General features: G+C 39.7%; 1 protein-coding gene across 3 annotated transcripts in view; it reads right to left on the reverse strand.

Moving 5' to 3' along the window:
* Positions 1–376: 376 nt before the first annotated feature.
* The window catches only part of samd10b (sterile alpha motif domain containing 10b), a 92,502-nt gene continuing 65,841 nt past the window's right edge, over positions 377–27,037 (reverse strand). For 2 of the 3 annotated variants that reach the window (XM_067446771.1, XM_067446772.1), the window contains 3 exons: positions 18,515–18,563; positions 14,689–14,829; positions 377–2,359 (listed from right to left, as the gene is read on the reverse strand). In XM_067446771.1, the coding sequence (XP_067302872.1) occupies positions 2,242–2,359; positions 14,689–14,829; positions 18,515–18,563 (308 nt within the window). In that variant the 3' untranslated portion in view covers positions 377–2,241. The remainder of the gene's footprint in view (positions 2,360–14,688; positions 14,830–18,514; positions 18,564–27,037) is intronic. The other variant, XM_067446773.1, reaches the window with a different exon arrangement.

Here is a 27,037-nt window from a genome sequence, read left to right on the forward strand (position 1 = left end):
GTGCCGGCGACTGTGTCCCGTCCTAAAATGTCCCGGTGTTCGCGAGCCGTGTGTTTGTGTAACAATCGCTCCAGCGGCCTTGCTCAGCTCCTCAACACTCGGTCCTGCTCTGCGTCACACTACAGTAACGTTAATAATCACATCTATTAGAATGATTTTTGCCCGAGTCCTATCCCGATTCTTTTCCACCAGCTGTGAGGTGAAGACCACATGTCCCAAGATTCTGAGCTCAAACTTGGCGTCATCAAACTACGCCTTTATTTTGAATAGGTGCATCTAGCAGACGGAAAAGTTACATAGTGCACCTTTAATATGCTTTACTTCGCATTTTGATGGCCATAGTTGTTTCAAACAATTGTGAAAGAGAAACTTAAAATCATAATGTTTTTAATATTTATTCCAAAACACACACATACATATGCCTTTGCCACACCGTGCCTCGTATAATCACATTGGTAGCAGGTCATTACATAAACGATGTTCATTTCCCTCATTTTTGCATAACAAGATTTAAAAGAAACCCAATGCATGTCCGGAGAGAAAAAGGCTTGTGTGTCAGGATGCAGGAATCAGCAAAAAACTCTGGAAAACCATCTTTCATGTCACATCAATTTCAGAGAGATTTCTGGCCTGTCAGCCCCGCATAAACACTTTTAACCTGGATGGACTGAATTGCTTAGTGTCACGTGGCCAGATTTCCGTCAGCTTTGAGTACACTGTGCAAACGAACAATGACTGGTGTCATGAGCGTCAGACGAGCACTCAGAGAGTATAACTGCTTTGCAAAAAGGAGATTTTACTGTAACTCTGCCCCTCTGAAAGCAGACAAACATTCGAGCCTCCTAAACAAACATGCGACCGCATCACAGTGAAGTGGAGCGTTCAGGATTTTACCGCACTAGTGGCAAAATCACAAAATGGAAAGAAATTCCAGTACATTCTCTCCACAAAAGGTCCTTTAACATACTAGAGGAAATATAGTAAATACTTAACATGCCTTCTTGTGTTCTTGGTGATAACAAACCTCATTTCTCAAAAGGCTAGTTCCCACAGCCAGCAACAATTCAAACATTTAAAGTTGGACTTTTGGATTTAGTATGTTGGAAAACACAACTGCCTTGTTCATACTGACCCAACAACCACCCAACATGATTAAACACACCGATCCCATGAAACCCAACAACTATTTGGTGTTCTCTTCAATCTACTGCTCCCCCATTACAATAGTTGACCTGAAAGAGAAAACTGACTCTTGCAGTGCTACGAATTTCATAATCTTGGAACGCAACACCAAATTGATCTAGAGTAGAAGCATTAGAGCGCGTATAGTGTGTTGCAGACCTAAAGTTTCTGATTGTAAGGTAGCTGCTTTAAAAACAGTCTCTAACAGGTCTAGCCATGCAAACATGTGGCAGAGATTTACATTATTGCTTTGTAAACGAGGACAACTGGGACTTCTACAGTGACAATGATCTAGACACATACTGTAACTCCTAGAGTAAAGGTATATTCATATTCTGATTCTTTGTATATTAGGAGAAAACCTGAACATATACATTGTGTGCAAGATTTCAAAATGACACTGAAATCAAAAATATAACTTTGCACCCATGAAGGTAACGGCAGGAACAACATAGAAAGCCATCCTGAGAAGGAAAGAAAAATGATGGTTGGTTTTTAAGTGTACACATCTGGTACAATTAACAATCAATTGTTTAGTTTTAAACAAATTGTCATTAATATCCAGTTTCAGATCATGTAGTCATTGTTTTTGTCAGTGAGAACGTCCCTTTAGCCTGTTGTAGATGTCAAGAATGGGAAAATATTGGATAATCAAACTTCATGCCCTATTCTACATCTAATTCTCTTTCTTACATCTGCAAATGGAGTGATACAATCTATCGTGAGAGGTAGGAGGAGGAATCGTCTGTTCCCACACATGTAGAAACAGCATTTATTCACCGCTCCATCTATGTCCATTTTGGGCGAGCTGTTCAAGGTCAGATTTGGATCCGAGCTCAACGTTTTCAGAGGTCTTGATCCATTCCATAAGCTTGCTCTTGTCTGACAGAGCTTGGTGCTCTAGGTTTTGTAGAGATGAGGTGAGACTTGAATCTTATCACTATATTACAGTTTTAGAGTCCGACTTTGTCCTTTGAAACCACATCCAGTTCTGCATAAAAAGATGGTCCTGTCTGTTAAATTGGTGTGGAGTTAACAGTCTCCTCCGCAGCTCCACCGTCAGGCAGATTCTCTCTCTCTCTGACTGTCTGTAGCAGGAACAAGGCCTCTTGTATCTGTCGGGAAGACGAGAGAGCTGCCAAGAGGATAGTGAGCTAAGAAATGTTGCCGAAGGAAGCTGTAAAGAGAGAAAAGAGACCGGAGGATGAAAAAGAGCATCAATTATTCATGTGATTGCAGGAAATAAATATAGAGAAGGGATGTGCATCACAGGATCTTTGTTGTTAGACATTTACTCACTATCCCTGGCTTTACTTTCTAATCTATTAGATCCCTCAGGACATCCATGTTATCCACTCTAATGTGCATCTTATGAGGGAGATTTCCAAACTTTAAAAAACTCTATTTAACCATGTATCATGTGCACATTTTAGTTGTGAAGGCTGTTACTAAAGGTACACTCTTAAAAATAAAGGCACCAAAAGTGAGTTTGAAGAATATTTGAATGATCTAAAGAACTGTTTTCCACTATAAAGAACCTTTTGTGCAATGGAAAGATTCCATGGATGTCATATATATATATATATATTTGGTACTGCCCTTCAGAAACAACAGTAAATGTAAAGATACTTTTTCATGGAAGACATTTACCTTGATACTTAAAAATAAATTAAAAATAAATAAATCCATCTCCAAATCATACAGTCACTGTTAGAGAGGGTTCAAATATGCAAAAAATGCTGGAAAGCTAAAAAATCTGCAGGACCTGGAGAATTTTTTTAAGGACCTTAAGCAGTTTAACTGATCAGGACAAACAAGAGACTCAAGAACGACCAAAAAACCCCAAAACAAACAGCCATGGATCATCCAGGAAACGACACAGTATTAAGAATCATTGGTTCATAAACTTTAGAATGGGGTCATTATAATAAATTCAGCAATTTTTTTTGTCTTGTAGAATATATGCAGGACAGTACAAAATACAAAAAAACATGCATTTTGCATAATCTCTCTTATTTAGTTAAAATTATTCACATTTTCACAGATTCTGCATGGGGTTCACAAACTTTCAAGCAGCACTGTATGTAGAGAATAGGCCATTCAAAATAGTGATGGGAGAAACTGAGATTTTTTAAACTTTTGAACCAATAGCTCTGTAGCGTTTAAGACTGCTTGACACTGTTACAGGGTTTAACTTAAGATCAACGGCCTCTGGTGCCAAACCAGTGAAATTTCGATAACTTAACAAAGCCTAATTTTCTGAAATTATTTGCCTTGGCCAGTTTGATAACACCGATTTGAAACAAAAGAATCACAAAGTATTAAAAGTTTAACTTATTCAAAAGCGCTAATACAATGGCTAATACAAATAGCTAATATCTACTTTACTGTTTGACAAAATGATGTTGTTATGTATTGTTTCTTTTGCTAAAATGACTCACATCAAGATATTGGGTCTGGGAACACACCAGGGCTCAATCCGAGGGTGAGATAAACAGCTGTCTTTCAAATTCCCTCTGAACGCAATAGGATAGCGCAACAACCAACCAATCAACCACCGTATCTGGTCGGCAAAACTCAGAGCACATCTTCCTTTTTTAAGAATGACTTCAGTGCCGTTCTTTGTTCTTTTCTCAAAGAAAAGCTTAACTCCAAGTCTTCCAGAGTCGCGGCCAAAGCTGGTTCGAAAGACCGCCGTTCGCCAGTTCTGTGTTTACTAGAAGCACGCAGAACCATCGCAACTCTGCCGTCATTATGTTAAGCCCGCCCACTTACTCTATACACGATGTGATTGGCCTGACTAGAGTTTGTTTTTTCCAGCTCCCAAGCACACTAGTAGTTGCCTGCTCTGGCTGCAAATTGGATTTAGGTTCATGTGATAATGTAGATTTCTAGGCTAGTATTTTGCCTCATTTAACCAATTTTACATTTAACTGACATCCATTCCTACTAAAATAATCTCATTAGAAAAATGTTTTGCCAGACTCCAAAAACGTACCTACAATTCCAGCTGTAATGAACACTACTGAAAGTAAAACCCCCAAAACACTCACTTACACTGTAAAATATTATATGTTCAATAAGTTATGACAACATATGTTTTTACATTGTTTTAACTCATCAAAATAAGCTAAGAAATTTTAAACTTGTTTTTACGAGTTATACAAGATGTAACTCATTTTTTAAAGTCAGTTTAACATAATTTAAGTTGAAATAACTTAAACATCCAAGTCGATTATACTGCAAAAGTTCAAAATTTGCCTGTTTTTTACAGTGTACACATCATTGCACTTGACAGCCGCTCATTTGGCTTGAGCAAAAAAAAAAAAAAAAAAAAAAAACAGCTTTGGATCTGTGCTAATATTGTTTAAATTGTAATTTGACTAGTGCATACTTTTCAACAAAATGCTTCAGAAACCAAACATTCTTAATATTCAGAAGTGCAGCAAGCCATCATTCATACTCGAAGGGAGACAGACCGCCCAGATGTTGTTTGAGTGGAAGTTGTCTAGTGCTAGCAATTAACATAACTCTTAAGAACATCATGGTTTGCTATATTTCTTATCTGTCACCAGCAGAGTGTTATCAGAGAAAAATGCAGGAAGGATATTTTCATCAAGGGCAGAAACAAAAAGGACTAGATAAAATGAGATCATATCAGAATACATTATAACTGTAGCAGCTGACTGGAAACACTGAATGATTTATTTATTTATTTTTTGAAATGCAATCAGTTTGTAGGGATAAAAAAAAAAAAAAAAAAAACTCTGATTGCAATTTAGAGACGCATTTCTTCCGGCCTGGGCAATCAATGATAGCCTTGTTCAATCTGACGAGAAAGAGCATATGAAAATGAACGTTAAAATATATATATATAAGTATGATGGAACGAACAATAACAGTCACTGAACAATGGACAATCAAGATTTGAGGAGAGGAACAGGTGGCATGGCTTGTGCTGCCGTGACATCAAATGACACAGTGCCAAAACTGCTGAAAGCCAGAATGACTGGAGAATGTGTGTTATTTGCCGCACAGTATCTGGTGAAGAGACCTGATCACTGACACCCACCTATAAATAACATTTAGAATGGAAAGAGAGACCAGAGAAAGGGACAACTTCTAAACAACTCGATTTCAGTAGAAAAGTATGTTTCCAGTAGTTAAAGGGGACCTATTATGCCCCCTTTTACAAGATGTAAAATAAGTCTCTGATGTCCCCAGAGTGTTTATGTTAAAGGGGGGATGAAATGCTGTTTCATGCATACTGATCTTTTTACACTGTTAAAGACTTGGAATCCCATACTAAACATAGACAAAGTTTCAAAAGTTAAGGTGGACGTTTGATGGGAGTATTTCTTTGTCAAAAATACTACTTCCGGTTAGTCATAAGTTTCGGCAAGTTTTTTGAGATCATGCGTCCCCTTTGACGTTAACGGGGGCGGAATTTCCTTGTATGGGCCTTACGGACAATTCTACCGGAAGAGCGTGAAAGAGAGCGAGGGAGAGAGCGAAAGCAACAGGCTATGCCCATCAAAGCGCTGGCTCGTTGGCTGCGCTGCACAGGTAATGTGCACAATTAACAATGACATCAAAAAGTGCGTTTTTGGTTGCCAGACCAAGACAGTCCTGCACAGATTCCCCAAAACCCCGCGTTAAGGCAACAGTGGATGTAATTTGCTTTTTCGGATCAGCAACTGAGTTGCGCAAATGTTTATATCTGTTCGCTGCATTTCGGTGCCGACTGTTTCATAAACAAGGCCCAGCTCGACGCCGGATTTTCCCGATCGCCTAATGCTGAAGGATGGAGCAGTCCCAACGTTAGAAGGGTGAGTGAGACTGCTTCAAATGTCTGTGTTTTTGCCTATGCTCATCAAGTAGCCCAAACATGATCACGTATAGCTAATTGATCAATGGAGCATGCGATGTGTAGTGCGTGTACATTTCTTTAGCTGGCCACTATATGTGTAACTTTATGTTTGTGTATTGTAAAAGCACTCCAAACAACAATACACAAAGAGGGGGGAAATATGTTGAACTAAATAAGCACGCTTCTTCATTCAAATGCGCTACTATTCCGTGTCTTTCTATGTAAACACTAACTAATCCTGCTGTGCAAAACCGGTCCGCTTATTGTCTACACAAACCACGCGTAAACACACAAACACACGTGCACAACTGCACTTCCCACATGTACACCTTCAAAGACAAAAATACGACGATATAATTCAAGTATAAATATGTAAATAACACAAGCCGCTAAGCATATTATATAGTTAGTGTATAACTTGTACCACATAGAGACGTCCTGCTCTAGTCGTTTTTGCTGCTGCTCCTGTTCAACTGCAGCCTCTGGGTCTGATTCCGGATCATAGATGTATGGCTGTATCTGATTAAAAGCCATATTTTTATTTTGAATAAAGTTTTTTTCCCGCTGTTAGGGATGACGCACTCGACTCAACACAATAGCAGCGCGCTGCTGCACACGTCATTATTTAGCTCCGCTCACACGACACGCCCCCACCCGCTCGGCTTTTTCCGGAAAGACTCGGAACAGCGCATCTTTCTTATATAATTATAAAAAAAATAAAGACTTTTCGGAGATATGCAGGATGCAATGCTACTCTATAGGTACTCAAGATTGACATGACACTGACTGAAACTGAGTGTTTCACCCCCCCTTTAAGTTTCAATTTAAAATACCCCACAGATCATTTTTATAGCATGTTTTACACTTCAGGTGGGTAGCAAAAATGCACAGAAACTGTCAGGAATTGAGTTCGAACTGGAGCTGGACACTGATGCCTACAGTGCTGGAAAATATATATATATATGAGCATTGAGATAGAACAGGTATAGTCTAGTTTAATTATGGTTATAACTTATGATGTCAGTCATCTTCATCTGGTCAATGAAGTAAGTGAAATGAAGATTGTTATGTTCACTCTTAAATCCTATTGTGCTTTTAGTAAGCCCTTAGTTTCCTCAGTGTTTTGTCCAGTATTGTTTTTGTTTTTGTAGTAAAGCTATTATGAGTTCCTGTATTGTCCTGCATGTTTCCAAGTAACGGTTTTGCTATTGCATTTCATACACTGTGCGATCTTTGCAGCCACCAATATGTGACATATGGAAACTTTGGCCCCAGTGTATGACACATTAGCTAGGTTTCTCTCCAAAGTTGCAAATTTAACTTATGCACAAATTGGAAAATAGCATAAAACATTTGCAAATAATGCACACTTCCATCAAGTGAGCCGAAGAGAACAAAATCATCACTTTCCGGCAGGCGAAACACAGTACATTGTGTAAAGCCCTATTCAGGTGGGATTTTAGTTAGCTTAAAGGGATACTCCACCGCTTTTTCATATTAAACTATGTTATTCCCTTAACTAAAACGAGTTGATACATACCTCTCTCGTCTCAGTGTGTGCTCTTAATCGCTCTGACGCGCGGTGACGATCTGATAGCATTTAGCTTAGCCCACAGTTAGAAGTGACCAAACACCTCCACGTTTCCCCTATTTAAATACTTTTACACGAATAGTTGAACGACCTAGTATGATGACACAAAATAAAACATGGCGCTTTTCTAAGCGGATTAAAAAGGAGAACTATAATGTACGGCAGTAAAAAGTCCCGCCTGAAAAATCCTCCCTCGCATTTCACCCTCCCTCTCTCATTTCTGTCAATAGGTACTGATACCTAAGTACTCAGTACTTAAATATATAATTACACAGAAACAAAGAAACTATAAAAAAGTAACCTAACATATCATATTTATATTTGTATATATTTAAATGCTGTGCAGTAGAAAGAATCCAAATAATGTAATTTATTGGCTAATTTTAAGGAATGTTAAAGTTAACATTTTGAAATAACAGTGTTGTCATAAATAATGGCAGAGTTTTGTTTTTCTCTGAATGTTTTTTTAAAAAAAGAAAGAGAAATGCTGAAAAATGTGGCTTGAGAAGCTTGTAGTGGCAGATGTTTGTAAGGGCCTCAGGATGCTTATGGCATATGGAAGAGACAAGCTGATTACGATAGCGTTTGTCTCGGGGAGTTTGTGTGGGTCGCTCTCCTCTAAATGAAGCCGAGTCTCAGAGAATTCCCGTCGGGTTCACAGCTTTGGCTACATCAACACATTTAATTGCTTTGTTGACGACTTATCATTTCACCGAGCATCTATCTTGTTTAACGATAGATCATTTTACATTTCCTATTCCGACTGATATGTCTTCAAAGTAGCACATGACTTTTCCCAGATCATCATTTCCTGGTATGAAATGAAACATTAAAGCCTTTTAATTTTACAGTACTTCTAAATGGCATACAAGCAAAGTGCATTGCAACGCACATAAAAAAATCATGCATTCAACTTTTTCAGGAAAAATGTCTACGCAATATAAGTGTTAAAATACACATGAGGAGCACCCGAAGACAACGAGTGACAATTCAGACAAGACAATGAGACAAAAAAGTAAGTTTTCATGCAACTGACTCATTTTGTTAACATGAACAAATGATTGCATTGTTTGCTATTATGAAGCAGTGGATCACATGTTTTTCTCTTTGCGTTTTTCTCTTTGCGAGACGTTTAAAAGCTAATACACTGGGACGATTGGGTGGTAATTTGGAGAAGAGGTAATAAGGTTTGGTGTTTCAATAGAAACAGCAATTATAGTGTTGGGAGAATCTGCCTCGCTCTCGGCTAAATTGCTTCGGTGTGAGGAAGGGAGGAGGGTTCGGCGAGGGATGAAGAAGACAGAATTACTTGGCCTTACTTGGAACCAAAAGAACAAAGCAATTTAGAAGAGTGCAGAGGCAACATTTCAGAGGATAAATACCAGATAGCAATTGGACTGAAAGGTCAATTTAAGCCTCCGAATCACTCATGTGAGCGTTATGAGCTTTAACAGAGAGAGCAAGATAAGAAGCCCTCTGATGAGCTTCATGTTGATCATTAATAAACAATGCTAAATTATTGGGCAGGGGACAGAAAGCTATTGCCCTTACTGATATATATCGTACCATGGTACATTTATATATACTTTGGACTTTGATGAATGATAGCACTTATGTTAGCGGGGACTCAGGTTCAGGACATATAAAAAGCTGCGGTGTGTCCAAAAACTATCCCCTCACATCTCTATCGTGCTAAATCTCCATTGTCCTGGTAAAGGTAAAATGCTGGCAAAAAAAAAAGCTATGTGCATATGTTAATGTTTTGCTCACAGAGCAGTGATGTTTCGCTTTGGGCCAGGGCCTGTGCCACGATCTGATCTGAGATCTGATTTGTGCCCCTCTCAGTTTCAATTTGTCCCCTCTTCACCCCCGAAACCAATTGATTTTAACCCTTTGACACGTACGATCACACCGGTGTGATTAGAGCATTCAGTGCTGATAAATTGCTTTTGCGCTTTGGCTGGCACTGAGCCAGAGTTGGACGCGCTCAGTGCTTTTCATATATCACAACTATCACAACCAATTTTAACAAACAACCTTTGGCCGATTCCGATATTTGTCACTTATTTTAAATTTTGTCATTGTGTTTGAGTGTAATTGAGTGTTTTGCTCATGTTTTAATCAGCAAAGTTAAAAACATGCATTAAGTTTTACTAGCTAGTTTATTGCTGCATCATCAAATAATTTCTAATGAACATGGATTCCATTTAACATCCAGCAGGCAAAACATAAATACATAAATACAACAGAACAAAGATGCATATGAAATAAACAGGGCTTTTTAGTTCGCTTAACAGTTTTCAGGTACAGAAATAAAGGCTAAGTAAATGTAAAATACCTATTATTGCATATTCTTCTCTGTATAAAATAAACACATTATTATATTGAGCTAAATTCTACTGTACAACAGTCATATATTTCTGTGAATTTATTCAAATTTTGACGGGTTGCCGCAAAGACCTTTGAGTTTCTATGTGTGTTTATGGCGCTTTATCGTTGTGTTTTAAGTGTGTGTGTGTGGTAAATGAAACTGTCCGTTCACACAGAGACACAGAACATGCAGGATTCATATATAAATAGTCTTTTTGTGGCTTAATATTGACAGACACTAGTGCATATGACGATTTGATAAGTGTACTGACACTTTTCATTTATTCATCAAAACTTGAGATACATTGGTGCATCTCTAATCAAAACTATTCAGTTTTTTTAAATCATATACCAAGCGTAATGCGACGCCTGGCGCAACCTACGTTTTTTGCTAGTTTCAGCCTGACGCAGTTATAATTTATCACATCCAGCGGCATGTTGTTTAAATAGTAAATGCACTGGCGCCCATCTGTGCTGTGCTGGTCTGAAAATGAGGTGTGATCAGGAGCATTGTTCGCGCATTGCTATTTTGAGGCACAAACAACAACTCTTCCTTTTCTCTAAAGCAGCCCAACATGGCGTCAGCCCTTTGTTGCGTGTTCCCCGGGACAGGGTTTATGCAAATTTGAGGGTTAGTGATGTCACTAACCCGTGAAGAAGCTTTTTGTAGGTCCTACCAGCTGTTTGTTGTATTCCTTAAAAAGTGATTTCTGTAAAAGTAAATATCTTTCTTAGTATTGACCTTTGAGCGTTGTAATTTTGCAGATGTTGTTTATGCTCAAACAGCAACATTACAGTTGCAATCAGAATATATCATATAGGTCACGATATTAAAAAAGGCGAGAGTAAAACGATACAGTGTGGCAGCATGATGCCTTGGCATGGAATCAAAACAATCTAAAATATAAAAGGCCAAATCTGCCTACTAAAGCCCAAAGAATACTTTGTCCACCCCCTGCATCATCATAAGGGGACGCCTAGTGGACGTCTGCACACCTCATCCGTGTGCAGCCCAATTTTTGTAACCGCGTGGACAGTGCTCGTACAACAGTGCATGTGCAAGAGACTTGAACACTTGAAGTCCACTAGATCTTGCTTGTCTTTTCACGCTCATGGCCATAAGAGTATATTTTGAAAGGCTTGCACACTTAACTGTGAGCGAGATGGAGCGGAAAGTGGAAAATGAATTATACCGGGCCTTAATGATTTCCTGTCATTATATGGCTTAGAGTTGCAAAAAGTTCCTTCAAAACTTATTTTCTGTTCCACGGTTTGGAACGACATGAGGGTGAGTAAATGATGACCGAATTTTACATTTTGGTTGAACAGAAGCACAAAACCTCATACAACGACACTAAAAACAATTGCTCCTTTAGTTTGTTTACATCAACAATATCCAAAGCGCAGATCAAGACCCTTCTATTTTCAGGGTGGTAGTCCAGTTTTTCACCCAATCAATATTTCACATTTTCATTCATGCCCACTGAATCAAATATGACAAGCTGCTATAGACGGCCTCTCTTTAGACATCCACTGGAAACCCTGCTGGCTGAGAGACGCGTCTAAGAATAAACTCACACAAGCTGTGTCCTCCAGCCACGCCAGCCTAACAGTCCCCAGGAGCCAGATTTAACACACTCTGACAGGTGATGTCAACTATCAGAAACAAACTAATCAGATTTGGCGGGACTTCTATTTGACCGCCCTCCTCTCTCCAGCACCCTTGGTCTGTTTGAACCCTCACACAAGTCCTCTGCTAAACCTCAGGTGAGGATTTTTCCATTGGGTGGCTCAATTAGATTCCTTTATCATAGCACGGAGGCCAGGACTTGGTGAACTGTTAAATTAAATTTGCCCCCTAAGCTGTTGGTAGAATTCCCTGACACAGCATTTAAGTGGTCTCTAATTCCCTCTCCTTGTTAATGTGGGGTACACTGGGGTTTGACACTTGCTGAGGTGGGAGTTCTGAGGATGGGCCTTGCTCTGAGGAGACCATGTGTCTTCAACTCCAGGTTGTCCTTTAAAACTTGTATTGAAGTGAGCTTCAAAAGAAGAGAAACTTAGAGCTTTTGTATCCCAAAAAAGACTTACATCCCAAAAGACTTAATGCCAAACACTTTTCACTAAGGTTCCATTTGTTAATATAAGTTAACTACACTGGTTAGCATAAACTAACAATACAAATAAATAAATAAATCCTCTATAACATTTTTCAATGTCAGTTAAATGTTAATTTTATCATTTGTTCAAAAGTTGGGTCTGTTCATATTATTTAATAGACCTGAGCTAACATGAATTAACATGAAAAGCTGCATTTTTATTAACTAATGTTAAAAAGATGGTAACACTTTATTTTAAGGTTCAGTTTTTAACTATTAACTAGTTGCTTATTAGCATTCATATTACTAGGATACTGGCTGTTTATTAGTACTTATAAAGCACATATTAATGCTTTATTCTGCATGACCTTATTCTACATCCCTTAATCCTACCCAACACCTAAATTTAAATGCTACAAAAACCTTACTACAATGCTACCTTACTAACTATTAATAAGCAGTAAAGAGTTTATTGAGGAAAAAGTCGTAGTTAATAGTGAATAATTTGTTCCCCATACTAAAGTGTTACCAAAAAGGTTAATAACTAAATAAATTGCTCATTGTTAGTTAATATTATTTAATGCATTAACTAATGGGATTTTATACAACAGAACATTTCTGGTCTTCGAATTTGATTGGCTGTCTCCTTCAGTATCTACTTCCTCATGCACTTGATTACAACCCCCTAATTCATGACAAAATATTTAATAATAATTTAATATTTAATAGAATAAATCTACCCTGTGGACCTACTCCACACCCTCTTTCAAGATTGGTGACCAAAAGAGGAGTATTTAGAGAGATAATTTAGTTTGCCCATCTAGTGCCCTGGAGCGATGGCACTATTGAAGTATCTTTTCTGGCAGCAGCTACCACACATCCAGTATATTGAATATGTGCTGTGGTTGTGTCTTCTCTCACATTTGGTGAGGTTGATGAAGACACCATCACCACTAAGCCACAGTCACCATTGTTCACGCCTGTCAATGAGTTTGTCTCAGAGTCTCGTCATGGCCGCCATCCCAGAGTCTTGTCCTGTTGTAGCCGACGTCCCAGAGTTTTGTCCCAGAGTTTTGTCCCAGAGTCCTGTCCTGCCGTGGCCGCATCCCAGTGTCTCATCGTGTTGCCGTCCCAGAATCGCGTCATGGCCGGCATGCCTGAGTCTTCAGCCAAGTTGCCCGCCACACCTGAGGTCTTCACCCAAGATGGCCATCACGCCTGAGGCTCCACCCCCTGTCCAGAGTGCCGAAATGGCTCTAGCCCCTGTCCAGAGAACTGAGATGGCCCCAGCCCCTGTCCAGAGTCCAGAGATGGCCCCAGCAGTTGTCCAGAGTCCCGAGATGGCCCCAGCCTCTGTCCAGAGCCCCGAGATGACCCTAGCCCCTGTCCAGAGCCCCGAGATGGCCCTAGCCCCTGTCCAGAGCTCCGAGATGGCCCTAGCCCCTGTCCAGAGCCCCGAGATGGCCCCAGCCTGACCCAAATCCCAAGATGGCACCAGCCCCTGACTGGAGACTCGTCCACGGCCATCCCAGAACTGCAGGCACCTCCTGGGCTCCCTGAGCTGCTCACTTCGCCCTGGTCACCTGCATGGCCAGCACCACCCTGGAGGCTTCCTCACCTGCCAGCACCACTCTGCTCACCAGCTGGTGACACCCAGGACTCCAGGGTTCCCATCCCTCCTCCCTGGTTGGATTCTTGTGGAGTTTCTTTTACTCCACACCCTTCTCCAGAGCCCCCGCCCACCCTCTTAAGTCGGACTATCGTTGTACAGCATCAGGACACGCCTTTTCAGGAGGAGGCGTACTGTCACATTTTGCATTTGTTTTTGAAGTGTTTCTCAGTTCGAGTTTCTTTGTTAATCCAGTCTGTTAATTAGTTCAGTTCTCGTTCGTTCTCTACATGTCTGTCACTATGGTTTCTGATTTGATTTGTGGTTCAGTTCAGATGTTTCTCCCTCAGTTTCTGTCTGTTTATTGTATAGTATTATTTGAGTTCTATGCCATATGTGGTTGAACGTTCTCCTTCAGTATCTCCTTTGTCGTGCACATGATTACAGCTACCTATATTATATTAATTATATTTGACTGGCTAATAATTTATTTATTACTTTAAAAAATCCTAACCATAAGTATTAAATGTAATTTAAAAAATATTGATGTATTCCATTGCACACACACACAAAAAATGATGTTCAGTCTAATTGAAAAATGTTAGGTCTAACACAATCATTTTGCCTATAGTCTATAATGTTAATTATGTTAATGTAGCACAATAGCACAATTATTGAAATCAGTTGAGTTGCACCTCTAATTCACTGCCTCTGAAGAGTGATTATAACATAATTAATATAATATAATATATACTTTTAGTAAATTTGTTTTCACTCTGTTCTCTAAATCAACTGAAGTAAGAAAAGCACATTATAAATAAAATGCATTCTTATTGTTAGGTTAGACATTGTAAATTGGGTTGTGCTTCATGCAACCTTTGAATAAGTCTCTGTCTCATATGGGCCATTCTTGTCAACTGTAGAAATATTGTTTAAGATCTGTATGTTTCAGCTGTTGGACTCTCACCTCTGCTGAGCAGCTGTAGGTTGCGCACTTCCTCTCTGACCTGGAGCTGTAGGACCTGCTGGAGGACTTCCTGTCTCAGTGCCTCTTGGATTATACCCATCCTTTCTAGCTTCTCTCCATTCAACCGCAACAGGGCACGACCTGAAAAAGTGTGTGTGAGAGAGGATGAATGACAGTTTAAAAAGTCAATGCCAGCTTTGTAAAATAGCTAAATGGAACAGAAAAGGATTATATCTGGAGAACTTTTGATCAATAGTAGGGAATTGGTTTACATTTCTTCAAATCCTCCCAGAAGACATCAAATTAATGTCACAAGTCCTGCCAACAGAACAAGCCAACCCAAGAAAAAGTCTGTGAGATGTCCTGTAGCTTTCTGAATCTGAATCCAGGAACCTGATATGAATAATACTTTCCCTTCATGCTGTACAGTTTTAGCTCTGCTGCTTTTAAGACATCTAATTGTGGCCAATATATCATTTGTAAATAAAACAATTCTGGAACATATTGCTATTAGCTCTGTGGAAAAAAAAATCATCCAAAGAGCCGGATGAAGAGAATGTCGACTATAAAAAAACAAAATAAATAGACCTATTTTGTGTTTGTAAACAGCAATGACGTGTTTTGTGGGAGGAGCCTATAGCACTCTATGGAAGCCACCTAATACATAAATTAAAAGTTAATTTCGAGTTTATATTTCACAATTCTAAGAAGAAATATCAAAATTGCAAGATATATACTCGATATTCTGTCCTTTTCCTCTCAGAAATGTGGGTTTAAATCCCCCAATTCTGCATTTTTCCCCTCAGAATTTTGATATCAACTCGCAATGGCAAGAAAAATGTCAGAATTGTGAGAATGGCCAAAAAATGTTGTTTAAAAATGTTACCTATATAAAACGTTACAGGTTTAAATATTATTTAATGCTGTAACTGTAAAGCTATTATGCCCTTATAAATGGCATATGTGAATATTATGTAGATCTATTGTTTACATCAAATCCATGTGTTAATAGTAGACTAATGACCACAGGTTTAATCAGTCCAGTCCAGTCTACGTTTAGCTTCACAGAGCATCTTCGACGACGGTATTCTGTAAACATGAAGATCATCTTGACATCTGCATTCTGATTCTGACATCCAAAGGCAAAGCAAGAATTGTTTTCTCTTATTCCATGGATTTTGCCCATTTCCCTCCACTTGTTACTATTGTTTTTCTGCCACCACAATGTGCGTGCAGCTGCAAATTATGAAATTGAGATGTTGACTTTAAATTGGTCTATAATTATACAATATATTTGTATGGCACCTTTGATTCATAAAATGCAGCTCAAAGTGAATCACAGGTCAGAATAATTTAAAACTACAGGGAATTAACCAAATAAATAAAGACAAACAAAAACAATAAAAAGCAACACAATTAAGTTAGGATCATTTTTTTTTTTAAAATATGAACAAAAATGTTGTAAAAAAAAAAAAGTTCTGTCTAAATAAAATGTAATAATAATGGATATAAACTCACCTAATTTTATTAGGAACACCATACTAATACTGTGTTTGACCGCCTTTCACCGAATTTTATGTGGCATTAATTCAACAAGGTGCTGAAAGCATTCTTTAGAAATGTTGGCACATATTGATAGGATAGCATCTTGTAGTTGATGGAGATTTGTGGGATGCACATCCAGGGCACGAAGCTCCCGTTCCACCACATCCCAAAGATGCTCTATTGGGTTGAGATCTGGTGACTGTGGGGGCCATTTTAGTACAGTGAACTTATTGTCATGTTCAAGAAAACAATTTGAAATATTTTGAGCTTTGTGACATGGTGCATTATCCTGCTGGAAGTAGTCATCAGAGGTTGGGTACATGGGGGTCATAAAGGGATGGACATGGTCAGAAACAATGCTAGGCCATGGCATTAAAATGATGCCCAATTGGCACTAAGGGGCCTAAAGTGTGCCAAGAAAACATCCCCCACACCATTACACCACCACCACCAGCCTGCACAGTGGTAACAAGGCATGATGGATCCATGCTCTCATTCTGTTTACGCCAAATTCTGACTCAACAGAAATCGAGACTCATCAGACCAGGCAACATTTTTCTAGTCTTCAACTGTCCAATTTTGGTGTGCTCATGCAAATTGTAGCCTCTTTTTCCTATTTGTAGTGGAGATGAGTGGTACTCGGTGGGGTCTTCTGCTGTTGTAGCCCATCCACCTCAAGATTGTGCGTGTTGTGGCTTCACAAATGCTTTGCTGCATACCTCGGTTGTAACGAGTGGTTATTTCAGTCAAAGTTGCTCTTCTATCAGCCTGAATCAGTCGGCCCATTCTCCTCTGACCTCTAGCATCAACAAGGCATTTTCGCCCACAGGACTGCCACATACTGGATGTTTTTCCCTTTTCACACCATTCTTTGTAAACCCTAGAAATAGCTGCGCGTGTAAATCCCAGTAACTGAGCAGATTGTGAAACACTCAGACCGGCCCGTCTGGCATCAACAACCATGCCATGCTCAAAATTGCTTAAATCACCTTTCTTTCCCATTCTGACATTCAGTTTGGAGTTCAGGAGATTGTCTTGACCAGGACCACACCCCTAAATGCATTGAAGCAACTGCCATGTGATTGGTTGATTAGATAATTGCATTAATGAGAAATTGAACAGGTGTTCCTAATAATCCTTTAGGTGTATATTGAGTGTATATTGACCACTGTCATGGTTAGGTTTAGTTCAGTTCATTCGTAGTTTTGTTTTCATGGACTTCTATGGCCCTATTTTAACGATCTGAGCACAGCGCACAGTGTATGATGCAGGTGCATTTAGGGCATGTCCGAATATACTTTTGCTAGTTTAACAACAGATTTTTTTTTTCTTAATGAGTCATGGGTGTGTTTTCACCGTAACGTGCAATAAACCAATCAGTCTCATCTTCCATTCCCTTTAAAAGCCAGTTGCACTCGCTCCTTATAGGCGCATATTACTAACACACCCTTTAAATAACACACCAACTCGCCAACAATGCGCCTGAACAAACCTGGTTTTCAGACCAGCATGCCCATGGGTGAACAGATGGGTGTGGGTGCATTTGCTATTTAAACAACGTGGCGCTGGACATGAAAATGAAAACTGCGTTGGGCAGAAACTAGCAAAAAACACTTGCGTCGCACCTGCCATTGTAATGCACCGGGTGTATGATAGGGCCCTTAGCTTGTTATTCATCACATGCATTCCTTTGAGTTCCCGCCTGTCTTCCGTCTCCATGGTCACACTTCATTATGAGTCCGTTCGGTTCAGCTGTGTTTAATTATCATCTTGTTATATGCACTACTAAAGTTCCTGCTTTTCTTATGCTCGTTGTCCGGTCTCGTATATGTCAAGTGTGTGTGTCGCTAAACCTGTCTCCTGGATTATTATCATTAACTTCATGTTAGAATACTATTGATCTTCTTCATCTGTTTGCCAGCAACCTGTTTGCACTAATCAGTTTGTCAAAAATGTGACCAAAAGCTTGAGTCGAAACTACTGGAGACTCAATACCAATAGATGCACACGTGTGTGAGAGGGTTAAGAGCTACACACAACTCTAAGTTTTAACCAGTGCAAAGACGTTCTTATCACTTATAACTTCTGGAGAGAAACAGCACAGATACGCTAAGTATTCATGGCAAAACTTAAGTATAGTTAAGGATTAAGTTGTAACATGCTATTGTAGAGTCTCTCATTTGCATAACACATTTCTTGTGAGGATCCATTTTAGTTAGTAAGTCAGCTGAAGCAGTAGACAGCAAAGCAGGTGACTAGTTTTGCAACAGAGTTTACTTACATCAGCCTGATCACGTAGCTCACTGTCCCGTCACTGTCAGAGCCTCGTCCTTCAAAAAGCATCACAAAGCAGGAGAATGTATTGTCATTCGCCCCGAATGCTCTCGCTCTAATTACGCGCATAAATCATCTTGTTCTCTCTTATAATCATCCATCCTCATTCTTACCTGGCACGAACACAGACACTCCCTCACAAGAACGCCAGACATACAGTTTACGTAACAAGGGTCTATTTTAGGCCTCATTAATGAATGTGCTGAATTTCTGCACATATTGCTTTGTGTAATGATTACTAATGAAGTCGGTTTATGTAAGACCCATTTTGTGACCTTGGATGAGCTTATTGATTTGTGTGGTGTGTGTCCAGGAACATGTGCGTACATCCTCACCGTAAATGAAACATAATGACCTTAATAACAGCTGGCTGTGGCTATTTCTCTGATGATGTAGTGGAATCGGAGAGATGAGTGCAGCGTGGTTTGGGGGTTCAGAGACTGGATGGCGATGATTACAGTTTTACAGATCATTTACTGGACTTCAAGAGCTGTCCCTTGAGAGAAACCACTAACTGGCGTTTAATTACTTTCTCATAAATGACATTTGGAAACTTTTATACGTTCAGAAACGGTTGAATGACTCATCTTGATTTTTCAGTGGTTAGGGGCAGAAAGGTTGTCTTCTTTCAGGTCAGCTAGAAATAGCATGACAAGCATAGCCTTCCTTTGTCAACATGAACAGTAAGTTTAGAAAGGCCTCCATAGATATTTGGGCAACCCATAGGCAACCTTGGTTACTAGGGGTGGAACGAAGTCGATATTTATGTGATGAAAGTCGAGTTGACGTCAACTAGTCACTGATGATGTCATTAATGAACAAATAAGCCTGAACCACAGATTTTCTTGTGCACAGGACAGCTATGGCATATGACAATGCTGCCCTTAAGGTTATAGGTCCGACTCCTACATAACAGCTTTTGTATCAGTTATTTTGTCTTATGGTAGTTATATTTCTCATAGATTTCTGCTCTGATACAGATAAAGTAGCACAATAAAGATTACATGTATATGACTGCATTAGTAAGTGATGGTGTGTGAATTAATTCTACCTGGCAGCGTCTCTCTACTAATAGTGAAGCTGTGAGTTTGTTACCAAGAAATGTATGCAAGAACGTTTCAGTTTCTAAGCTATTTTATTGAGAAATGACAAGACAGTGTTGACAATACATTTCTGAGCTACTGAATGGTTTTGTGTGAGACGCGCACGATCTCCGCGTGATGTGCGATCGGCTATGTGTGTGTGTTGCAATGCAGCACGCAGTTAAGCGCGATGATTAACTTGCGTGTACAATAAGCATGCATTCTCCTGATTCATTTTGAGCATCCAGATGGTATAATCAAACATGTCTTTTGTAGAGCTCTACGAGTATGGATTTATTTATCATTTTTAAATGTTCAAAACAGAGCCTGCGTGTCAGGAAATAGTTTATCCTGTTGCGCCCTCTATAGGCCAGCGACTAATCAACGTCAGGCTTAAAGGGATACTTCACCGCTTTTTCATCTTAAACTATGTTATTCCCTTAACTAAAACGAGTTGATACACCCCTCTCTCGTCTGAGTGGGTGCGGTTAATCGCTCTCTAGCACTTCTGAGAGTACTTTGACTCGATGCAGTAAAAAGTCCCGCTTGAAAAATCCTCCCTCACATCTCCCCCTCCCCCCTATTGACAGAAATGAGAGAGAGAGGGGGAGATGTGAGGGAGGATTTTTCAGGCGGGGCTTTTTACTGCGCCGAGTCGAAGTACTCTCAGAAGAGTCATGCTATTCCGCCATACATTATAGTTCTCCTTTTTAATCCGCTTAGAAAAGCGCCATGTTTTATTTTGTGTCACCATATTTGGTCGTTCAACTATTTGTGTAACTGTATTTAAATAGGGAAAACCTGGAGGTCTTTGGTCGCTTCTAACTTGATCTCTGTTTGGTACCATAGTGAATGAACTGGGCTTAGTGGGCTAAGCTAAATGCTATCAGATCGTCACCGCGCGTCAGAGAGATTAAGAGACGAGAGAGGTATGTATCAACATTATTTTTGTATTACTTGGTCCGTCCGATCTGTGGCTATAAGTGTGAACCGCACGCACACACACACACTCGTGCACGCGCCTAGATTAAGAAAGGAATATTATTTCACTTTTTGAGATTCATTGGCCTGCCGACGGGCTTACGTTTTGATAGCCCATCTAGTAAACACATAGCCCCGGGACTAATATTACATATAAAAAAGACATTTTACTCACATAAGTGTGTTGCACCATTCCTGTTGGATCCAATATAGAAGGCACAACATTGTGTTTTAATCTCAATATGTCTGCAAATCCAGCACCTGAGACTTGTTTACAAACGATTCCGCAGTTAAATAAAGCGAACACACGTACAATGTCTTTCACGTGAGCTGGAACTTCATTTAAAAAAAAAGATTGAAGTATCACACATTCCTAATATTAGGATCCGAAGGAAGTTTATGGAGCGACTGTGTTCTTCCACAACCAGGAATAGCGCAATATCTTGCTATCTTCTTCGGCATGTTTATTGCTGCTGGCTAGCGTGATCCGAACAGCGGCATGAGTCGGTGGGCAGGGCTACTCAATTACACGTGCTTATTATTCTGTAGAGGCGTGTTTAGGCACACAATGACGTTAAGATGCGCACAAGATTGTTTTCTAGGCCTGGTGTCTATAAAAGCTTTTCTTTGACTAACAAGGAAGTTTTCAGCTCTGAAACTTACAGGATATTCTTATATTACCATGAGCTTTTAAATATCAAAAGCTCAAGGGAAAGTTGATTTCTCAATTAATCACATCTTTAATATTATTGCATTGGTTCAGTGAACGCAGTTTTCAAATGCGATAAAAAGTGCCACTCACTGGACATTTCATTTTCAGACTGTCAAGATGCGTGCAATAACTAACGTGATAAAACTTTGCCATTTCCACATTCATCTGTTCTGAATACATGCTTTTCGTGCCACTCACTGGACAATTTGCTTTGAAAAGTGTCGCATAATGTGCAATCTGCAACTTAAAGGTCCCATTCTTTGCGATTCCATCTTTCAAACTTTACTTAGTGTGTAATGTTGCTGTTAGAGCATAAATAATACCTGTAAAATTATAAAGCTCAAAGTTCAATGCCAAGCGAGATTTAACAGAAGTTCCCTTTCAAAGTCTACAGCGAACGGCCGGTTTGGACTACAGCAGGAAGTGCAGGGCTGTAATGACGTCACTAGAACGGTTTGTTGACTAACCCTCCGTCCACAAGAACACGCAAAATAGGGGGCGTGGTCTCGTTGCTCTCCCACATGGAGAAGAGCCCGCATTCAGCGCTTGCATCTCCCCGTTATGGTAAGAGGCTTGACCTTTCCGGACAAAGTGCGCTAAGCTGCTGTCCAATCACAACACGGGAAGCGCTGGCCCAATCAGAACTCGTTACGTGTTTCTGAAGGAGGGACTTCATAGAACAAGGAAATCATCAGGCCATTTTTAGGACAGAGGGAACAGCGCTGTACAGATAAGTCAATTGTGTGAAAAATACTGTTTTTTTACACGCGAAACATGAACTCATGTTATATTGCACACTGTAAACATAATCAAAGCTTCTAAAACACGCGTAGAATGGGACCTTTAATATAATTGCAGAAATGTAGCCAGATGCACATTTTTTCAATGAGCCTCGATTGTATTCGGCCCGCTCTGGCATTTGCCCAGGCCAAAGACCAGCAGGGGCACTGATGAGCTGCAGAAACAATGCATAGCTTGATGCTATCACAAGTAAAGATGCTCTCCACACAGCAAGTGCAGAATGTTGCTACAACTGCAAGCCAGACTTGTGGATATACTGTCACATTCTAGTTGTGCTGTGTCGCGCCAAACTACGCAGCACGCTTCCGGTGTACAGATGGTGCAAACATCTGTGCCTAGATGCCCAAGGCATGCCAATGTCATAATCCGACCTTGGGCAGGACATAATGAAAGGCTCGTCACTCTTTTGTCACAGCCACAGTGAGGCAAGATGCAAGATGAAGTAGTAAAAGAAGTGAGCGTTTTGCGCTTTGCTACTTGGTATTGACTTGCTACTTGCTAATCAAAGGCAGGTGGTGTTCATAATTTAGAAGGCCACATTCTCATTCTAAACAGCCTTTTATTGGACAAAAAAAATCTGGATACACCCATGAAGGTAAGATGGATAAAAGTGTAAATCTGTTAGTTTATTTTAAAAACTTTAAGTAGTACACTGGCATATAAATGATCTTGAAACTAAAACACACACTGACTCAATGAGCAATTTCGAATTTTTATGTGGGCCTTTGTTGTGATTTGCTGTACAGTGGAAGAGATCAGCTGCAAAACTGAAGCAATTTTACAGAAATATCTATGGTTACAGAGATAAAGGAGCGGCCAGTGTGAGAGGACACCTGTTTGTGTGTGTGTGCGTGTGTATGGTTGAACAATAAACAACAAAGCCCTTAACTTGAATCGCAAGGTGAATTACAAACAGAGAGAGAAAGAGAAAGAGAGAGATGGCAATAACAAAACGAGGCTTGGAACACCATACTGAAATGGCCCATCCTCAGCATATTACAGTAAATCACAGGACACCACTTTATTAACCTCTATATATCTATTATATACAGTAAGAATCTCCACTTATAATATCCAGAAAACTTCAACAGGAAATAGGAAGTGTCTTTTCTATTTCGGAAAGGTGATTTTAAAGTAAATTTCTATATAATTGTGAAACAACATATTTGCATGCTATTAAATTGCAGTGGCTCAAACAAAATGAATGTGTTGGGATATCCTGAACCTGTGATGGGGAGGAACAACATTTAAACCAAAATGCCTACTGTTCTGCAGCTCTCCCTGTTATCTCCTATGTGATATATATGGATTGGCATACTTGACAAATCATGTGACGAATGAAGAAACAACTAATCATGAATATTAAATGAGAGTAGAACCGGACAAATCGGCTCAAAAGTTGTGACGTCACATATTGTGGAGGTAAATAGTGTGACTAGGGTCATCAAACTTCATAGACACAGGTGCATCCAGTTTCATTTTCATGTACTAAATTAAAAGATTATTTAAGGTACACTATGTAACTTACGATAATAAAGGTCCAGTTCTTCGCGATTCCATCTTTCAAACTTTAGTTAGTGTTTAATGTTGCTGTTAGAGCATAAATAATACCTGTAAAATTATAAAGCTCAAAGTTCAATGCCAAGCAAGATATTTTATTTAACAGAAGTTCCCTTTCAAAGCCTACAGCGAACGGCTGGTTTGGGCTACACCCCTGCACTTCCTTGCATGAATGACGTCACCCCGTTTGTTGACTAACCCTTCCCCCAAAAGAACACGCAAAATAGAGGGCGTGGTCTTGTTGCTCTCCCACGTGGAGAAGAGCCCGCATTCAGCGCTTGCATCTCCCCGTTATGGTAAGAGGCGGGACCTTTCAGGGCAAAGTGCGCTAAGCTGCTGTCCAATCACAACACGGGAAGCGCTGGCCCAATCAGAACTCATTACGTGTTTCTGAAGGAGGGACTTCATAGAACAAGGAAATCATCAGGCCGTTTTTAGGACAGAGAAAACAGCGGTGTACAGATAAGTATATTGTGTGAAAAATACTGTTTTTTTTACACGCGAAACATGAACTCATGTTATATTGCACACTGTAAACATAATCAAAGCTTCTAAAAAATGCGAAGAACGGGACCTTTAAATAATAAAAAAAGTCACTTTTTTGTTTAGTTTTTTGTGAATTTCTGGCAACCACATCTGCCTTTTTCCCCTCATGAATTTAACAGGATATGTTTTGTGTAGTAAACATGCATGTGCTCCATATGTAACAGGATGCACTACATTATACTGTATAAAAGGAGTTATATGCAGGAAATAAATGCAGGTCCAAACCAGGAATTTTATGCATTATTATTCATTATGAATACCGAACAAATTCAGGACAAGTTCTTCAAGCTGTAAAATGTAACAACCTTTTCAAACCGCACTCTCCATACATCCATCTTCATGCTAAAAAGCACCAATTACTGAAGTATATCCTGTTAAGCCTGATGTATAGGCTGTTAAATCAATTCCTGGTGTATTTAACTACTAGGGGCTTATGGGGTATTATTGGACAGAGATGACCCACTGACCCAACCTCCAGTTGCCCCTGGGGCATTAGGGGACAGTCATGGGCCAACACTGACCCAGTTTCCAGCTCAGAGAATGCACACATCGCTGTGGGGATTGCATTCGCTTCTCAGTCACTCACAATAGGCTGAGAAGAACAATTAGAGCATGGGTGATGCTAACAGCATTACACAGGATAATGGAAACGTCCGTAACCAGCCAGAGGTGCTTCTTGAGGCGGATATTTGGGCTATCTTTTCTAAGATGCATTGTATTTTTCATTTTGATATGGCGCTTTGATGCTCCACAACATTGAGGGCCTTGCTTTACACACTAATTCAGTGCTTTTAAATTCAGCCCTCCAGAAACACTTTATCCAGGATTGCTGTTTGTCTGAGGCTTTCGTGTAGCAGCAGATAGCACAGGTGAACAGAGCAGAAATTAATTCCCTGCAGACAGGTTTAATGTGCTCCCAAATAACACCCTAAAGATAGTGATAGAGGTGCTGTCAGAAAACAAGATGAGGTGGAGTATAGAGAAAAAAAGAAAAATGGCTTCAAACTGGTGGTCTTAAAAGTACACATTGTTCTTTCAGTTTATTTATGACAAAAAAAAAGACATTTAGTTACTTCGAAATATATCATCCATTTATCTGCTAAATGTTTATAATGTTTTTTTTTATCTGCTAAAAGGAAGTGTATGTAAGATTGTGGCCAAAGCTGGTACTGCAATCCCCTGACTCGGGGTTGCTAACGTTTGTAGCTTTTAAATGACAATATCCTGGGCGGACTACTGTTGTCAGTGATATAAGTATTTGAAATTAACATGATTTCTTATTGATCAATGATTAATTGAAATACATTGAAATAGTTCCTTTAAAGTACCCATGAAGTTTCTTGGCTTTTAGAATGAATATGTTAGGTTTACTATTATCTATAAGAAAGTGTGCTCCAAAACAATGACACAATTTCCATTTAGAAAATATAAGCGCTCAAAACGTACATTCTCTCACTTCAATAGGGATCAATGATTTTAATGGCATCATGTTCATCAGATTTTCTGTCCAATCAAATACTCTCTAGAGTCTGAAGCCCCGCCCCCTACACTATAAACAGACACTGAATCTGCAGCTGAAACCGGTCACTTGTTCACTCATTTACTATTTTCTACATGGTGAATGGCACATAGTGCACTACATAGGGGACAGGGAATGATTCAGACAATGTAGAAATGCTTTCCCTTGGGGAGAATGAAGGTTTCACGTTAGTGTCATGCGAACCGCGGCAGTGCGCACACAGTCTGCTCCGGTCCAGAGACACAACAGCACTGAACAGATCATATGCGTGAGTTGGCGCAGACCAGAAAACATATCTGACACGTTTGAATTCTGCACAGGATGCTGTATTTTAAACTGATATGGAGGAGATTAAGAGGAGAAACGGTTAGAGATTAGGGGGAAACTGCAGCTTTACTGAGCTCAACGGCTCTGGCCGAACATGACATAAACAAAACGCTACTGGCTATTTTAAAGCTTTTTCTTTAGTACTGCCCTGTTTTCCTGTTTCAGTTGAAGTTAACACATTGAATAATACATTGAAAAAATCAACACATTGAATAATACTGCATGTTTCAAGCCACTTCGGTGGGTCTTTAAAGTTTATTTTGCCAACTTTTAGGAGTACGCTAGTACAGCAGTGACCTTAAAGTTAACAGACACTACAAAACTGCAATTTGAAGTTCATGGGCTCTTTAAAATTCATTTAAAAAGGTGCACTACTTACTAGAAATAAATGTGGACACAGTGCAAGGGAATTCACACTTGCAGCTGTTAAACATCTGACTCAAAAGACCAATAACTATGTTGGAGCAAAAACACTCTGTGCCTGAAGCAAGTGACGGTCTTGTCTGACATGAGTCAGTGTTTTACAGTGTGTGTAACAGTGCTTCAAGCTACAGTGCCAATGACCCAGGGAAAATGACACACACAAACACTCGCTTAGAGACACACACCATCTTAGAAAGAGGCTTGATAAATGAAGCAATAAATAATAGCGCAGATAATAGAATAAGGCCTCTAGCCGGTGTCGGCGCCAGGATGAATTACTTAAAGGGGCATTTGGAGGGGGCACGCATTCGTCACTCCAACCTAACTAAATGTAATGTTGCTAAAATGAGTGCTTGTGCTCTACTGTCACTGTCTGAAGGACAGGAAGATTCACGGCATGCATACACATAACCCTAAAAACACATGAACGTTAGAAGCACCAACTGCACAGAAAAACATTTGTTCATACAGACAGTATGAGCTCTTGTGCACCTGTATGAACAGGTTAATATGAGTAAA

This window comes from Pseudorasbora parva, chromosome 6 (assembly GCF_024679245.1).
Source record: "Pseudorasbora parva isolate DD20220531a chromosome 6, ASM2467924v1, whole genome shotgun sequence".
NCBI lineage: Eukaryota > Metazoa > Chordata > Actinopteri > Cypriniformes > Gobionidae > Pseudorasbora > Pseudorasbora parva.